At 39.2% G+C, this 17,500-nt stretch overlaps 1 protein-coding gene across 6 annotated transcripts in view; it reads left to right on the forward strand.

Moving 5' to 3' along the window:
• LOC138013501 (NLR family CARD domain-containing protein 3-like) overlaps nucleotides 1–17,500 on the forward strand; it is a 53,698-nt gene that overhangs the window by 388 nt on the left and 35,810 nt on the right. For 3 of the 6 annotated variants that reach the window (XM_068860584.1, XM_068860586.1, XM_068860587.1), the window contains exons 2-4: nucleotides 2,510–2,612; nucleotides 9,456–9,516; nucleotides 14,813–15,461. In XM_068860584.1, coding sequence (XP_068716685.1) covers nucleotides 14,828–15,461 — 634 coding nt within the window. In that variant the 5' untranslated portion in view covers nucleotides 2,510–2,612; nucleotides 9,456–9,516; nucleotides 14,813–14,827. Of the gene's footprint in view, nucleotides 1–2,509; nucleotides 2,613–9,455; nucleotides 9,517–14,812; nucleotides 15,462–16,151; nucleotides 16,219–17,500 lie in introns of those variants that run through there. The other 3 variants (XM_068860585.1, XM_068860588.1, XM_068860590.1) reach the window with 2 other exon arrangements.

A 17,500-nucleotide genomic window follows, 5' to 3' on the forward strand; every position in this document is an offset into this window, starting at 1 on the left:
TTCAGAGAGAATTGCCTAACGGGATTTCAAGATCTATAGAAGTTTGATGAACATTTCAAAATATTTCGGACGTGGTATTCTAAAACTTACAGACTGAATGCAAATGTTTGTTGTTTATTAAGGTTATATATCCTTAATAACTTTTACATGTCATACCAACTTTGTCACGCCAACCGGCATTATTATCTAGTTATCAAGCGTTGCCTCTTAGTTTTTCTTTTTAATGTACTTTTCCCTTATACCACGGAGTATTGACTAATTTTTAGGTGCTTACAGATTTAACTCACGTAATGCGTGACGACTGGGAAGGAAAGTACAACTTCCTGTTTTTCTAATTGATCTCGTGACTTTTCCCGGACCAAAAGTTGTGGGTGTATTAGCAGAGTTAACCATTAGAGTGATTTTAAGTTTTGGCAGAATGAGTTTCAAGTCTGTTCGAACGCAATAAGGCCATGTATTCTATCCGTATGATATTAAGTGAGAATCACAAAACATCGTTTATCGTTAAAACGCCAATAACAGCAGAGACGTGTTTTGTCCTTTGCAGGCTATTTAAGCATGTTCGTGCCCATTGCTACTGCGCATTTTTTGCGCATGTCACGCACACGTCATGCATTGCACCACGAAGATAAACGAACATGGCATCGAGCCAGTGTTTGATCCTCCCTCGGGCAAAGGGTCGCTTGTGGCATTATGGGACAGCTGTGGACCCAGGTCTTCTCGGGAATGTCACACAATGATCGATGTGACAGTGCGAATAGACCATCGCATCGCTTTGAGAACTTTGCAGCGATTTTACTCTCTTGAATGCTCGGTGACCCCAATATTTCTTTCCGTAGATCACTTCCTTTGCTGATTTTGTCCATGTTAACAAAAAAACAAAAAAAAATCTGTACGTAAGAAGTTACAAATATTTTGCCTTTTGTCCTCTCGTGTGACCAAAGGTTTGGTTCTTAGACTAATTCACCTACAGATCAATGTTAAAGGTAATTTAGGTAAAGGTAAAGTAACTTTATTTAACGTCGGTAGTTCCTTCAGCTACGAGGCTGGTATCAATGGAAGCCGACGGTGCGCCCTTTACCCCCTCCCTTTGTCAGTGCTCCGTTTTACGGGTATTTAAAGCTATAGCTACACGGATCAAAGGAAAGTCGAAACAGACGTTTAAGTCACGGAGGATCGAACCGGGGACCTCTCGCTCCAAAAGCCGCGCACTAGCCAACTGAGCCCTGACTGCTCCAGGAGGCCTGGAGCTGGAGGAAGCCCCAGGAGGGGGGGGAGGGGAGGGGTCGGGCGAGGGGATGGGGATTTCGACATTTTCTTAAAAAATTAGTCCAATTCCCCACCCCCGGGACAACACAATTGGCCAAAAGTATCAAAAGCTCCCAACCTGGGGCGAGTAAAGGTGGCCAAAAAAATACCCTTTAGACCTTGCTGCACACAACAAGAGTGCAATGTATGTACCACTAACCTTTTGTTCAGCTACCTCTCACAAATATGGGAAGTTCCTTTGAATGCCTTCTGGGTATTTTCCAAGATGGCGGAGTTATTTTCAGGCAACCTCGTTCCCAGGGCCTTTCCCTCACCACTTGGGGAGGGAAAAGCCTCGGAAACGAGCTTGATTTCGAAGCCCTCTTCATTATCCAAGATAGTGGCCGTGTCAAATTCCCCACCCTGGGGATATGTCGTACGATCAAAATCCCCACCCTGGGGACAGACCTCACAGTCAAAGCCCCGTGGGTAGCTCCACTCTCATTGGTCAATAGCTGTGTTTAGACGAGAGTATGGAAACACGGCTGTGATATCACACGAATTTTGATTGGTTATGTATTGTCAGACGCGGGTTTTGATTGGTTGGTAGGAAATATGGGCGTGTGTCAAGAAAATCTGTTTCAATCAAGAAGTAAAAAAACCAGCATTTTTCTTCATTTGTTGAATTATCTTTGAGAAATATTTTATAAAAGCAATAGAAAACTTTTTTCCTGTGTTTGCGTAGCCTGATATAAACACTCGAGGGGTTGAGAGAATTCTCGACACTTATGAAAACCCTGGACCTCGTCTCGGGTTTGCATAACTGTCTCGAATTCTCCCAACCCCTCTTGTGTTTATGTCAGGTTATGCAAACAGGAAAACGTTTTCTGTTGCTTAATTTTTCAAGGTCTATTTCACGTCAGAAAGAGACATCAGCTGCAAAAGTTTATTTAGTTATTTTATGTTGAATCGAGTGTTTACCCGATCTAAATTTCACTAATGTTGCTTTTTTTAATTGTTGATAGTTGTAAGCTAAGATCGTCTTAAAATAATGCAAGCTTCTAAAAATGCACCTTATCTTGAAAATGAGAACGGTGACCCCCCATTTTTTGCCATTTAGCAAAAGTAGATCATTACCTTTCTGCGTGGCAAGTTAAAAAAAATTCTGTACGTGGGAACATTTTGGGTGCGAACATCCTTCAAACAAACAATTCTCAAACAATGCTATGAGATTCTTATGTTGAATTCCTTTTTGTCTCAGGAACAGATCCTTTTCAATCCCTCTTGATCACTGTGGAAACTGATTAAACTTTCTACCTCGAAAAATGCAAATTTGAAGCCCAGAGTAGTGGACACTAAACAAGGTATTTATGTGTTTGTTGCGTTGAGAATGTCATTCGTCAAAACACCTTACATTTCATTTGGATGCTTCACATTTCACCGATGTATAAATTGAAGTAAAATATCTGTCAACTTGGGCTTTTTTCGCCTTGCTTAGAGAAAACCCGACTCTGGAAACCATTGGTTAAATTCATAAAATGAGCAAGCAGTCCTTGGCACGACCATCAAGAAATAATTACAAAGCTGTACTTTTGGCGTTTTACATGAACAAGGATAGTAGAGATATGTTTAATACAGCATTTTAGAAGGTGTTTTACAATTTTAATGTGAATCTCTCTAAAAAAGAAGGATTTGCAACCCCTACAGTACTAGTATTCCATGTATACATTCCTATATATATTCCAGAATACAGTCAATCGAACACGCCTTTACAATTCAAGGAACTATTTCCAAGCAACGAACCAAACCTTTGTCTGAACAATAAATAGGAATTTTGAGATCTAATATTTTCTCAGTAATAATTGACTGATGATAAACTGTTGGTTTAAATAGTTTGTCTATGATTTTTCCTCAACTCACCATCCACACACACAACATTGCCCCCAAACTACATGTACCTGCTGACTAGTGAATGTTTTAGTTAGTGGAGAGAAATCCCTCCTTGTAAGGAGGATTCTAATAACAACACCATTAGGGAAGCCACAAAGGTTGCTAGTGAAACTGCTGCTATTACTATTAAATAACCACTTCTCATTGTATCTATAGCAGGGATACAACTTTATGGTTCTATAGTTTAACTCTTTGCTTGGCAGTGGTGTTCACACTAGTCCTAGCATCACAATGCACACAGATACAATTTGGATTTTATTTTACTAACCCATTAGCTTAATACAAAGTCAGAAACAGCTTTGATAGTTTGTTATTATTATTATTATTATTATTATTATTATTATTATTATTATTATTATACATGTTATATTATACATGCATATCATCAGACGCAGGCAAGGATAAGGAATAGGCATCTCGTTTATTGCCAGCTATATGATGCATTAATACAAGGGCAGTAAAATTACAGAATATAAAGGCGTACATCAGACACTGCAAAGCTGTACTGTAAATACCAACTATACAATGAAAAGTATTCTGAACATTTTCTACTGACAAGAAAATATAGGTCAACTTAAAAAAAATGCACAATATCAATACATTGGTACTTCTCAGATGAGCAAGCATCATCCTGACACCCTTAGAAGTCAGCACTGATTACATTACACATTAGCCAGGCCTTCTGATAGGGTGCGATTACAAAATGCAAATTATGCGATTTTTTCAGGGCAGATTGTGCGATTAGAAAGGCCAATTATGCGATAAATAATGTAAATTATGCGATTTTTTCTCAGCAATTTTAAGCTTGTTTTATAAGGTTTCAGGTAAAGAAAAACACTTTTTTGCTGCCCTAAAGACATTTTGAACACAAAGGAACAGTAATTATGTATCTCTATCGACATTAGTTGGGATAAATAAAAGTTGAAAAGTTGAAAGGACACAGCCAACATGCCAAATAAATGGTCAAGGTGCTCGTCAACCACGAACTTCCGAAGATAGTCAATCACAATAGGGCCATACCCCCATTTATACGAGAGAAAATAAGCCGCGGCTTTCTCTGGCCGCGGCTTACAGAAGAACTCGAATGTTCACCCCGTATAAATGGTACAAAATCTACGTTCACGTCTTTTTCAAGCCGCGGCTTATATTGACCTGGGAATATATATTCGTATAAATAGTTCCTTTTGCGTATTTTGTACACCGTGGCCAGAGTAAGCCGCGGCTTATATTCTCTCGTACAAATGGCCCAAATATTGCATGACGAGAAAAACATCAGGCGATCGGCCACGTGGAGCGTACCTGTTAGGGGCTTTCTTGCTCGAGTGTCAGCCGTCAGAGCGTGCGGTATGGGTTAACTTCGTTCTTCGTCGCAGAAAAAGGGAGCGTTTTCAAAACAAACTTATCCATGAGTAAGTTTTTATCAGTTTTCAACGAAAGAAACTACATTTTGCCGAAAAACTTTTTGACAAAAGAAGGCAACTGTGTCATTTCAGTGGTGTGTATATAAGGGCGTGTTTGTATTGCACCAATAGAAGGAGACTCGTACCAGGTCCTCGACATGAAAAATAAAGCCTTCAACTATGTTTACGAAATCGAAGGTGACAAAGGGTTTTTAGCCTTTTTGCAAGATAAATCATCTTAAAAATGGCGTATTTATGCAGGAATTTCTAAGAAACGCCTTGATTTATGTTTCATTTTATGAACTTTGTGCGATCTTTTGTGAATTATGCGATTTTTAGTGAATTGTGCGATCGGATGCGATTTGAGGTCGATTGTGCGAAATCGCACCATCGCGTAATATCAGAAGGCCTGATTAGCGTACAAGTACAAATATCACCGAGGAAATTTTACAGAAAGGTAGCGAGAGATGCCGTTGAGTGACCTTGAACTGTAAGAAATGTCTATACATCTATATATCTGACTACAAATAGTCATGCATACTACAGTACCGCTCAGATATACGTTAACTGCGCATACGCAGTGTATACGCACATACGCGTATGCTTATACGCACATACGCGTATACTTATACGAACATACGCGTATACCGTAATCACTTTGACTCTTGGCATGAAACTATTTATGCGGTGAATGATCGGTGAAAACTTTCACGTCGTAAAATTAAGGGTAAAAATTCACGCGGTGAAATTGGGAGTGAAAAATAATATTCACGGGTGTGAAATTGATCCAATCCAAAGATAAATCAACAATTCATTTCCATTTTACCTTTCTGTTGAATTAAAAACTTTTTATGAAGAGAAGTGACCAACTCATAAATGGCAAACAATTTCTTTAGTATCGTATCATTTGATACGGCTGGTTTTAAACAAATTAAAGTAGAAGGGAATGCCCGAACAACGATCTATCAAAATTTGCATACGGCTACATCAAGAGGAAGTCGTGACAGGTAATGCAACACCTTTCAAATAGGAGTAGAACTTCCGTTGTATTCGGCGAGGTAAACTCGAACATTTTCCGAGAATTGCATGTTTATTGATGGTGTGCCTTTTGTATATTATTAATTGTCTCTTTTAATAGTGTGGAGGAACAAAATAACTCTGAACCTGAACTGTTTATCGAGGAAATAAACATCCATGCGTGGGTTAGTCATATTCCGTACGCGACAGCGTTGTCATGTAGTTCGTAGTCGTGTACTATTTTAGTGCTGTCAAGCTACATGTATTCTTTATTATAACAATAAGCAAAACAGTAAGCAAGCTAATGAGGCAGACGCGTATATCGGTATACACGAATACGCGTATGGTTATACCAGGCCTTCTGATAGGGTGCGATTAAAAAATGCAAATTATGCGATTTTTTCTGGGGAGATTGTGCGATTAGAAAGGCCAAGTATGCGATAAATAATGTAAATTATGCGATAAATAATGTAAATTATGCGATTTTTTTCTCAGCAATTTTAAGCTTGTTTTATATGGTTGCAGGTTAAGAAAAACACTTTTTTGTTGCCCTAAAGACATTTTGAACACAAAGGAACAGTAATTATGTATCTCGATCGACATTAGTTGGGATAAATAAAAGTTGAAAAGTTGAAAGGACACAGCTAACATGCTGTGCTCGTCAACCACGAACTTCGGAAGATGGTCAATCACAATAGGGACATACACCCATTTATACGAGAGAAAATAAGCGGCGGCGTTCTCTGGCCGCGGCTTACAGAAGACTCGATTGTTACCACCCGTATAAATAGTACAAAGCTACGTTCACGTCTTTTTCAAGCCGCGGCTTATATTGACCTGGGAATATATATTCGTATAAATAGTTCCTTTTGCGTATTTTGTACACCGTGGCCAGAGTAAGCTGCGGCTTATTTTCTCTCGTATAAAAGGCCCTAATATTGCACGATGGGAAAAACATCAGTCCATCGTCCGCGTGGAGCGTACCTGTGAGGTACTTTCTTGCTCGATTGTGAGCTGTCAGATAGGGCGGAATGTGGGAACTTCCTTCTTCGTCGAAGAAAAAGCGAGCGTTTTCACAACAAACTTATCCATGAGTAAGTTTTTATCAGTTTTCAACGAAAGAAACTACATTTTGCCGAAAAACTTACAATTTCGCTTATTTTTCAAAAATCTCTCTGTAAGAGAAGGCAACTGTATCATTTCAGATCATTTCAGTGGTGTGTATTTAAGGACGTGTTTGTGTTGCACCAATAGAAGGAGACTCGTACCAGGTCCCCGACATGAAAAATGAAGCCTTGAACTTCGAATGTTTACGAAATAGAAGGTGACAAAGGTTTTTTAGCCTTTTTCCAAGATAAATCGTCTTAAAAATGGCGTATTTATGCAGCAATTTCTAAGAAACGTCTTGATTTATGTTTCATTTTATGAATTTTGTGCGTCCTTTTGTGAATTATGCGATTTTTCGTGAATTGTGCGATCCGATGCGATTTGAGGTCGATTGTGCGAAATCGCACCATCGCGTAATATCAGAAGGCCTGTTATACGCACATACGCGTATGGATATACACACATACGCGTATAGATATACGCGTATTGTGCGCATATTTTGGTTAACGTATTTCTGAGCGGTACTGTATGAGACTATGCACACCTAAGTGTGAATACCAAAACACCCGAGCTACAATAGCGTACATTCCATAATGTGAGAAAATACATTTGTACACATGGCCAACATGACGGCCCTACTCCCGCTACTCAAGCTACATGTAGTTTACGGACATCAAAGTTATGGTTAATTGACGCCTGTCAAAACAAGGTATCTCGTGAACATCAGCTGTTTTTTAAATTGACCGCTGACCAGGTACTGGTTTCGATTGGATCACAGGCTCAAGCCAGGTTAGCCTAAACAAAAATGGGGCTTCATTATAATTATTGTGCGCTTTGGGTGGCTTGACACAGCTACACGGCCATGCTTCGGGAACTGCATGTAAAGCTTTTCACAGTCTACACTTGTCGTGTTTACGTGGAAAACGGTTTGGAAAATATTTTTTCCTGCAGTTTTTGCCAGTTTTAATCCAAAAAGGTTTGACATATAATTATTACTGTGGCAACTACTGATGTCTATGCAGTTATTGAGGTCAAGCACTTTGGTGGGATATCACAAGAAAAGAAACAAAATTATATAAATAAATATAGTGACTATCAGCAACGAGACAAAGGGAAAAGGCGACAAAATTTAAGAAATTTAAGCGAAGAAAGCCTCAAAGAAGACGAGGAAAGAGAAGTTAGAAGAGAAATTTTCCATGAAAAACACTGTTAAGCCGAGAGAAATAGAGCAAGAAACAAAACACTTATTTGCAACGGTTTAATCGCTTTCAGGTAGTGTTTTCCTTCTTAGTGCATGCATTGCTGCATCACATATTAATTTTTGTGAAATGCTGTATAAACGAAGATGGCATGAAAATGTTTGCTATTCGGAGTTGACAGAGTGTCTGGCATTATTATTTCAACAATCACACACCACGTCGCCATTGAAGCCTACAGCAGACAATCAGTCATCTTTGGCGAGTTTTCCTTGTGATCATTGTCTATTTCGTCAGACAAATAATAACCGAACTCTCATCTAGCGTGCCGTCATAGAATAATATTAATTGATAGATATTGCTGTTGTATTGTTCCTTTCTGCTTCGATTTATTATCATGAATGATTGTGCTTGCAGTTTTAAGTAAAGTATACACAATGTAGGTTATTTGATTCAGGGTTTCTTCTTAACATTAGAAAAGTGCACAAGACCTTTTTTTGTTGCAGTTCTTTTTGGTAGCTCTTTGTTACATAACACATTGCCAAGTACAGAATGTATGTTCTATTTAAGCAGTAGAGGATATTTTCGGTGTTTACATAGCCTCATCTAAACACAAGGGGAAGTTGGGAGATTCAAGACAGTTACGCAAACCTTCAACTGCACCTAGGGTTTGCATAACTGTCTTGCATTCTCCCAACTCCCCCTTGTGTTTAGATGAGGCTATGTAAATTCGAAAAAAAACTCCTATTTCTTTTATAAAATATTTCTCAAAAATAATTCGACAAATGAAGGAAAATGCTGGTTTTCTTTACTTCTAGTTTGAAACAGATTTTGTTGATACACGCCTATATTTCTGACCAGCCAATGAAAACGCACGTCTGACAACACAATTAACCAATCAAAATTCATGAGATGTCACAGCGGTGTTTACATACTCTCATCTAAACACAGCTATTGACCGATGAGAGTGCATATACTATCCTAATTATATTATAATTAGCATTTCGTTGTCTGGTTTGACTCCCATATTTGCTAAACCAAGTGACCAGTGACCAGAACAGAAAATGCCTAAAGACTCAGCAAGATAACTATGGTTTTCACAAATTTTCGACACAACAGTATGAAAAGATTCTAACAAAAAGCTAGCTGTAGCATGGATAAAAAAAAAACACTAGTTCTCAAAAAATTATAATGGCATAAGGCCCTCCTTTGATGTACTTTTTAAAATATCTGTTCCATTTTTTTGTGGAAATACAAATTCCATGCTACAGTTTACAAAAAATGATGGGATGGTTCCAATCTGGTGAAATAATTAAGACTGCCTCTATTTTATTTTTCATTGGGACTAGTTGTGCATGCACCTTGTGATTGAAGTATGTCAGATTTCCATTGAAAAGTTACTTCAAAGAACCATCTATGCAACGTGTTTGTGGGACTCTTCACTAAAAAGATTCCTTAGCAACCATTGTCTTTCTGTAGTTAAGAGACACTCCCTTAATGATTGTAGGTAATCCTCTCTCTCTGCTGTTTATAATAGGAGACTCAGAGAGGAAAAACAAGAGCACACTGTCAGTGGGAGTCTGTGTGTATGCGAGAGGGTAATCCTAACCAATTTTGAAATTACTAAATTTCTATCAACCTTTATTTCAATCAATGCAAGGCCTTCTACATGTACATTTCTGGGAGGACATACTAACGCACTTTCTGGTTTTAAACCTCTTATCCAATGAATATATGGGGAGGGAAAGATCTCATTTGTGTGTTGTACATAATTATTACTTCGCACATGTCGGAGTTATGATGCAGTTGCCATTTAGATGCCCAGGACACATCAGATTATGCTATTTCTGACAGTTGTAGCCTGCGAAATTGGCAGAAATGGATATTTTGCGGGCACGGACCAGTGGACTGGGTCCGGTTGTCTGGTGAGGATTATGGGTAATTTGTCGTACAAATAGTGAACCGTTAGGGATTTGAATCAGTCTAGGTTAGCCTCCATGGGAGAGTGGCACTTGCATAGGGTTTGGAGAATACGTTCCCTCATTCCCAAAGGGTTTTGGGTTTTCGTATCTGGCAGGTGCCCAGTGTACTTTTCCTTTAACAAGTTTTTAGGAGGTCAGTACCATCAAGTATGCTAACGTATTGTTATGCTACATGTAGAGCGGAGTTTTTATGCATTTTGTAGTCATCTGATCAAAGTACGTCAGGTGGAGGGCACGGTTTTGGAGGATAAGAATTTTGTTTCAATGATTCTTGGCGGCTCAGCTCCACGCGACTTTGCCATACAATAGATAAGGCTGGATAAAGTGAGATGTATAACATGACTATAAGAAATGTTGGACACTGACTTGGTAAAGACTTTTCGACCGAAAAACCTTCGGTCATCCTCGGTTTGAATTTGACAAAAAAGCGACAGCTTCTTTCAACGGTTAATATAATTAATTTGCGTACAGTGTACATGTATGTGCATGACTACAAGCCTGAGTGCACGTGATCTCTGTGCGAGACAAAGAATGTTATGGAAGTGAAACATAAATGTTAGGAATTTCTATATTCTGGTCTCTCTTTGAATGCCAAGCCTACATGAAAAGTCTCTTGTGATAGTCAACTGCCTTGTCAACTCTACATGTAGTGGCGTGGTCAAAGTCCATATTATGGCCAAACTGGTTTGCGTGTTGCGCAATTTTAGAATTGCCATTTCAAACATGGACAGCTCTTCTATGTTCACTAAGCCTTGTGGCAAGAGCTCTATCCGTTTGGCCATAATATGCGAAATCGCAATCAAGGCAGTTTACTTTGTATTGTGCAATACATCGACACTGAAACAAGGTTGGTTTGTTGTTTGGTCTTGAAAAGATTGTGCGTAAAGTGCTGAGTAGTTTAAAACCAACTTTGACTCCGTTGTTGCGTAGCACTCTCGACACTCTTTGTGTTACGCCTTTCACGTAGGATAGGACAACAAATGGTGTTGTTACTTCATTTGCAGTGACACTTGTTAGTGTTGGAGTCGCGATGCCTGGCTTTTTGTGCGGAGTCACATTTCTTGATAAATTGCAAGGGATAGTTGTTGTTCATCAAGACTTTGATAACGTGTTGCTTTTCTTTGCGTTTCCCTCTATTTGTTGATGGGATTTTCTCTGCTCTATCAAGGAGTGTATTAACTACAGATCTTTTGTGTTGAGTTGGACGATAAGAGTAGAAATCAAGATATTTATCAGTGTGTGTCGGCTTTCGGTGCACATTGACCTGTATGCGTCTGTTTGCTCTAACTGTTATGGTGTCTAAAAAGGAGAGACCGTTGTCGCTTTCAACCTCACTAGTAAATTGTATGTGTGGGTTAATAGAGTTGAGGTGGGCATGGAACTCCTGCACATACTCCTTTGGCAGACAAACGTGGCTGTCATCGACGTACCTATACCACCATCTTGGAGGGTGGGACTGGCCATGGAAATTGCTCTTTTCTCTACAACCTGGTGATGGATGTATATGTGATGTAAAGTACCTAGGGGTACGAAATGTCTTACAGCAATTATGCCAATTGTTTTGCTTAATGTTTTCTCAATAGCGCTCAGGTTGTCCCCAGCTTGCTTTCGAAAATTTCGTCATACTCCTTGCTAAGAAATTTGACAGACTTCATTTCCTTGGCATCTTCACTGTACTTTCAACATGGCTGTCAGCTTGCTTTGCCTTGAAAACCTCTTACAATTGCCTCAACTTATCAAAGACATCTTGAACTCTTTTCTTTAGCTTTTCATTCTCTGCTTTTAAAGACTGGACTGCTTCTTTAACCATTCTACTGTCGATTTCTGAATGAAATTTGGTTTTATCAACAGAGTTGATAATGTAAATTGCCCACCGTACAGAGATTCTAAAAGCTGACGTTCCGAGCGTTAGCCCTTCGTCAGGGCGAATCCAATTCGCGATTCGCTCTGACGAAGGGCTGCGTGCTGCGTCGGTGGGGAAGTACATGTAGTATACAAAAATTTGGTTTTATCAACGGAGTTGATAATGTAAATTGGCCACCGTACAGAGATTCTAAAAGCTGACGTTTCGAGCGTTAGCCCTTTGTCAGAGCGAATCGAGGGATTATGGGTTACGTGTAGTTTTTATAGTAGAGTAGGAGCTACGCTATTGGTGGTAACATGGCAACGTGAAAAATAGGAATATATTAGTTAAATGAAAAGCGTTCGTTAATACCGTGAGGATTAAGGGTGCCGATTTGAAAGATGAATTTTTGTTCCAGATTCTTGCGGCTTTCCGTCGTACCTAGATGTAGGGAAAGGCCGCAGATAGCCATGTGTTTTTTGGAGTGGGTAGGCAGATTAAAATGGCGAGCGACTGGCTTGGATGCATCCTTGTCATTCTTCTCAACATCGCGAAGGTGTTCGAATGACAAGGATGCATCCACCTTAATGGTAGAAATGCTGCCGAGGGGAAGGGAGATGTTTAAGTAGACGTGCATGGAATTAAATGGAGATTTTACACAACCCTTCAATGTTCATAATCCTGTGGAACGTATTTTAAGAACCCACACACTTGTCGCAAAGTGTAGGACATATAGTTCCTGGTGTTGTGGTCTGTCATCTGTGATGTATCATAGTTGGGAGGGCAAATGCTCGGTGATATTAGCTTCACCAAGCTACTCAAAAAATCCAAGGGTATATAAAGATTATGATAATTATGATGATATTATATGATATAATTATGGATGAGAGACCCATGTGGTTGCCTTTCTTGACACCATGCAGTTTGTTGCCCAGAATCCGGCCACTTCAGTTGAAACTGCTATAATTCTCCTTCCTTCTCCGCAAGAGCTAAGAAATTTGACCCTCGAACAATAAATTTAGTTTGTAGTATGATGAAAACAAACTTTGCATTTTTACCTTCATTTCCGTTTCTACAAATGTCAATTACTGCCCAGTATCCGACCACAGCAATAACAACATCATTTAACGTACCTTTTGGTAGAGAAGAAATGTTTTTGTCTCCCTTTGCTCTTGCAAAGAACTTTTAAAGGAACTGAACATCATAAAAAACTTGAGAATTCTGTTGTAACTTCCACTTCCGCTGGTTATGCAAAGTGCCGTGAAAGCAACACACAGAAAATAATTCAGCTCGATAAATCTATGAAGGAAGATTAAGTTCCACTTCCGCTAGTTATGCAAAGTGCCGTGAAAGCAACACACAGAAAATAATTCAGCTCGATAAATCTATGAAGGATTAAGATTAAGTTGAGTTGTATCAGAATAGCGTTAAGCTACACACAGGTTAATTAAAGTTGTCGATATGAAATCAGTCACGAACGCAGCTTATGCAATGATTTTGCACAGTAAACAAAAAATTGGTCATAAATTATTCTGGGTATAAGTGAAAAATATGTTGATGATTCTGGCCTGCTCCGTAATTGCAGAAACAGCATCATTCAGGAATAATTGAAGGATGTTCTAATTACTTGTAGTCTTTGAAAACTCTCACTGCAAACATCAAAAGGTTCCTTCGAAAAGTGACGTTTTACAGACCCTTTCTTCAACAGCAATCGCTTTACTGCACACTGAATGAAAAGCGGTGGCTGCAAGTTTCTGTCGATCCTAACACGCACGTTACATGTAATTTCTCAGCTCATAACCACAATTCCTCGCGCCTTTGACCACAATCCCTTGCGTTTCAAAGAAAAATGTGTTCTTCCGATTAGAGAGCTGCCTCATTCGTTCGCTTTAGGCTCACTCACTGCGGCAGCAATAACAATTGTAAAGTACATGTATGCATTACTGATTTACATGTAGTTCACCAATAACATGTTTTGATTGGCTGACATCATTTTGGATGAGACCAATATAAGGAAGAATGTCAGATTGACAGTAACATATAATATTATGTTAGACTTCCTGGTGTTTCAGTTAATAGAACCGTCCTAAAATTCAGATGTTATCTACATTTACCTATATCAACCTGTTCAACATTTACAACGTCTTCAAAATACTACCATGCGCCTTATTTGTAATGTATCGCACTTTGAACCTATCTCAATTGTGCTTTTTGAACTTCATTGGCTTCCTGTGCATTATAGAATTATTTTCAAAGTTTTAGTGATTACATACTGTATAAGGCAATTAATGGTATGGCAGCGAAATATATCAGCGACCTTATAACTATTAAAGCAGAATCCAGCTATTCTCTAAGGTCAAATAGCGAGCTATTGTTAGCTCATCCTAGAGTGCCCACAAAGACAACACTAGGGGATTGGGAGTCCTTCTGTGCTGCTGCCCCGAAATTATGGAACTCGCTTCCTTAGTCATTAAGGAAAGTAACATCAGTGGACTCCTTTAAGGTGCAGTTAAAGACTTTTTTATTTCGACAAGCCTATAAGGACTTTGTATGAATAGATATATTCTGTTGTTTTCCTGTTTATATATCAATAATTATTGTAATTTTACCACGGCTTTTTAATATTTTTATTTTTTTTTAAATATTGTAATTTTACTTAGGCTTTTTAATATTTGTATATATGTAGAGAGTTTTTATTTTTTCAATTGATTGTAACACGCCGATCATATTTTAATGTAGCCAGCGAGATAGAAATGATTAAAATTAAATTATAATTATTATTAAATTATCAAGACCCCTAAATATTACCCGTACAACATTCATAGTGATGTTATCATTTGACTGAGGGTTTCGGAAAATCGTAACAAAAATTGGTTTTGTCAGTGTCAAAGGGAATTCAATTTGGCTTAATAAACAGTGACACTTTCTGTGTGCCTCCTCTTTTCTTGCCACGCCCTCCCAGTTGCACCCAGTGGGTGCTGCACTTACCAAATTCCATTACATTGCTGATGTTTTTTTTATGGGTTTGATGACCAATAAACCACACTCATTTTTCCCGTGTTTATTTAGCCAACAGTTTGGGATATGGCATCTGGTCCAGCTCTATTAGCCAACTCTAAGGAGACGACAAACTATGCTCGTCTGTGCCGTATTCTGGTGGATATGGGAACCCAGGTCCTGAGAGAAACCTTTGACACAATACATCCTCCAGCTACTCTTCACAAGACTTTGTCAGCAACTCACCCCACATTGCAGTCGCTGAGAAAGAAAAGAATTTTGAATCCCACACAGTGGGGAAAGCTGTACCTAACTGTTCCTTCATCTGTGTCATCAGCCAGCTTTGATATTACACTTCTGATGGTACTGCTGAGAAATATATGCAGTTTCAGTCCTCCTGCCAGTACTGGAAGCTGGGACAAGCTTCCTCCCTCACATGATAACAGTACTGAGGCAAACATAGCCAGAATAAAATATTACAGAAATGGTGTCTACGTTCACGCCAAGCAAGCTTCTATTGATGATGTAACATTCAATATGTTATGGGAGGATATAAGTAATGCACTTCTTGCCCTTGGATCTGGAACAAATCATGCCAGTGCGATCAGCCAATTGAAGACCGAGTCCATGGATCCTGATTTTGAAGAGCACTATCGAGAATTACTAAAGCAGTGGAAAAAGGATGATGATAACACCAAGGAGACTCTTGAGGAGCTAAAAGGTATGCTCTATCTGAAAGGGGTAATAGTAATCCCCAGCTTATCAAGCAATGTATGCAACCTAGCTTGTCCTTACTGCTACGAGTGCACCAACAACTACCGGTACCACTTCTTGCTTTCTGATTCCCCATAGTTTTCCAAACTCCCTTTTCAAATCTTGGTACTTATCAATCTTTTCACCCTCCTTTTCATACACTCTGTGCTCCAGCGGTGAAGTAATATCCACAATAATTGCCATGTTACTCTCCTTTTCGACAACAACGATGTCTTTTGGCCTTGATAACATGGTCACACTGTATGTTCATATCACACAGTATCTTACATCTTTCGTTTTCCACCACACAATCCGGTTGGTGATCATACCATTTCTCACTTCTGCTCAAGTCATGCTTACTGTGGAGCGTCCAGTGGACCAACCTGGCGATATTGTCGTATAATAATCATAATAATAATAATCATAATCATAATCATAATCATAATCATAATCATAATCATAATAATCATCATAATAATAATCATCATCATCATCATCATCAAAATCATCATCATCATAATCATAATCATCATCATCATAATCATAATCATCATCATAATTATTATTATTATTATTATTATTGTTATTATTTATTTTTTTTTTTTACAACTATTGCAGCAACATTCTGCTAGGGGTTCTGGTGCAAGCAGCAATTGCCAGAGGGTTTGATCCCGATATTTGTTGACTTTTTCGTTCTCCTTCAGAGCGATTCTGCGATCACCCAGGTAGGCTACGTCAATAATGTGGCACATCTTTTTGGGCTTCTCAACAACTACAATGTCGGGTCTGTTGTGGGTCATCTTCTTGTCCGTCTGGATAGTGAAATCCCACAGAATCTTTACATTCGTGTTTTCCCCCACTGGTTCTGGGGAGTGCTCCTACCACTTATCTCCACAGTCAACTCCATAGTGCTTACAAAGGTCTCAATGGATACCTTTGGCCACGTTGTCATGACGGCGCTTGTATTCCGTCTGAACCAGCTTTGGACTGATTCACTTAGTATGTGATTTACGGTCTCATCTCTTTTCTTGCGTAATCTGCACAATGAATCCTTCTGGGTCTTGTCTTTCTTCGCTTTCGTAGCATTTGTTCGGAGAGACAGGCTCTGTGCAGCCATACTAAGTCCCTCAGTACTTTTCTTTAGGTGACACTTCTCCAGCCAACGCCAAATCTTGTCATTTGCTACTCCTTCCGTCTCTCTAAAGAATTGTCTGTGCAACTGTTTTTCTTTTACCTCGTTCATCAGTTATTTGTATCTTCTCTTCCTGAAATCTTTGCTTGTTTCCTGGGGGCTCTTAGAATACATGTATCCCCGGGCTGCTGTGAGCTGCATCTCATTCCTTTGCGCAATGTAACTGGAGACCCCAATCACAGATTGATCTACACAGTCCTCCACCGAGGTTAACCCTCGTCCACTGTTGTTTCTAGGTATAAAATTGTATAGTCTTGCAACACTATCTCGGGAGTGAAGGGCACCATACATGTTTAGATGCTTCCTGGTTCCTCCATCTAGTACTCTTAGCTCATCTCTGGTCCAGTTGATAAAGCTCGCTGAATAACGTACCACAGAGACGGCCCATGTATTGATACCACATATTGTATTCCCTCCGTCGATTTTAGATTGCGGAAGCTTTCTTACACGTCGAAAATATTCCTTGGTTAATTTCTTTTTCATCTCTTCACACTGTACAACATCCGATTCTAGTACCCTGAGATACTTGTGGCTTTCTCCTTTTTCTAGACTCTTAATTTCTCTGCCATCGGGCAGCTTGATTCCATCTGTCGTTGAACTTTCCCTTTTCTGAGCACCAGCTTGGTGCATTATTATTATTATTATTATTACAGCCTTCTCAAAACTGGCCGGCTGCCGGCTCAACGAGCCGCCTCCTCTGGAGCTTTGACCGTCTCCATTCCAGGCGGAAAATATATTATTTTTGTTTTTTTACCGACAAGGAAACAAAAAGCTGAAAGAACACCGAAAAAGAAATTCCCCGATAATAATTTCTC

The sequence above is a fragment of the Montipora capricornis genome, chromosome 8 (assembly GCF_036669925.1).
Source record: "Montipora capricornis isolate CH-2021 chromosome 8, ASM3666992v2, whole genome shotgun sequence".
Classification (NCBI taxonomy): Eukaryota; Metazoa; Cnidaria; class Anthozoa; order Scleractinia; family Acroporidae; genus Montipora; species Montipora capricornis.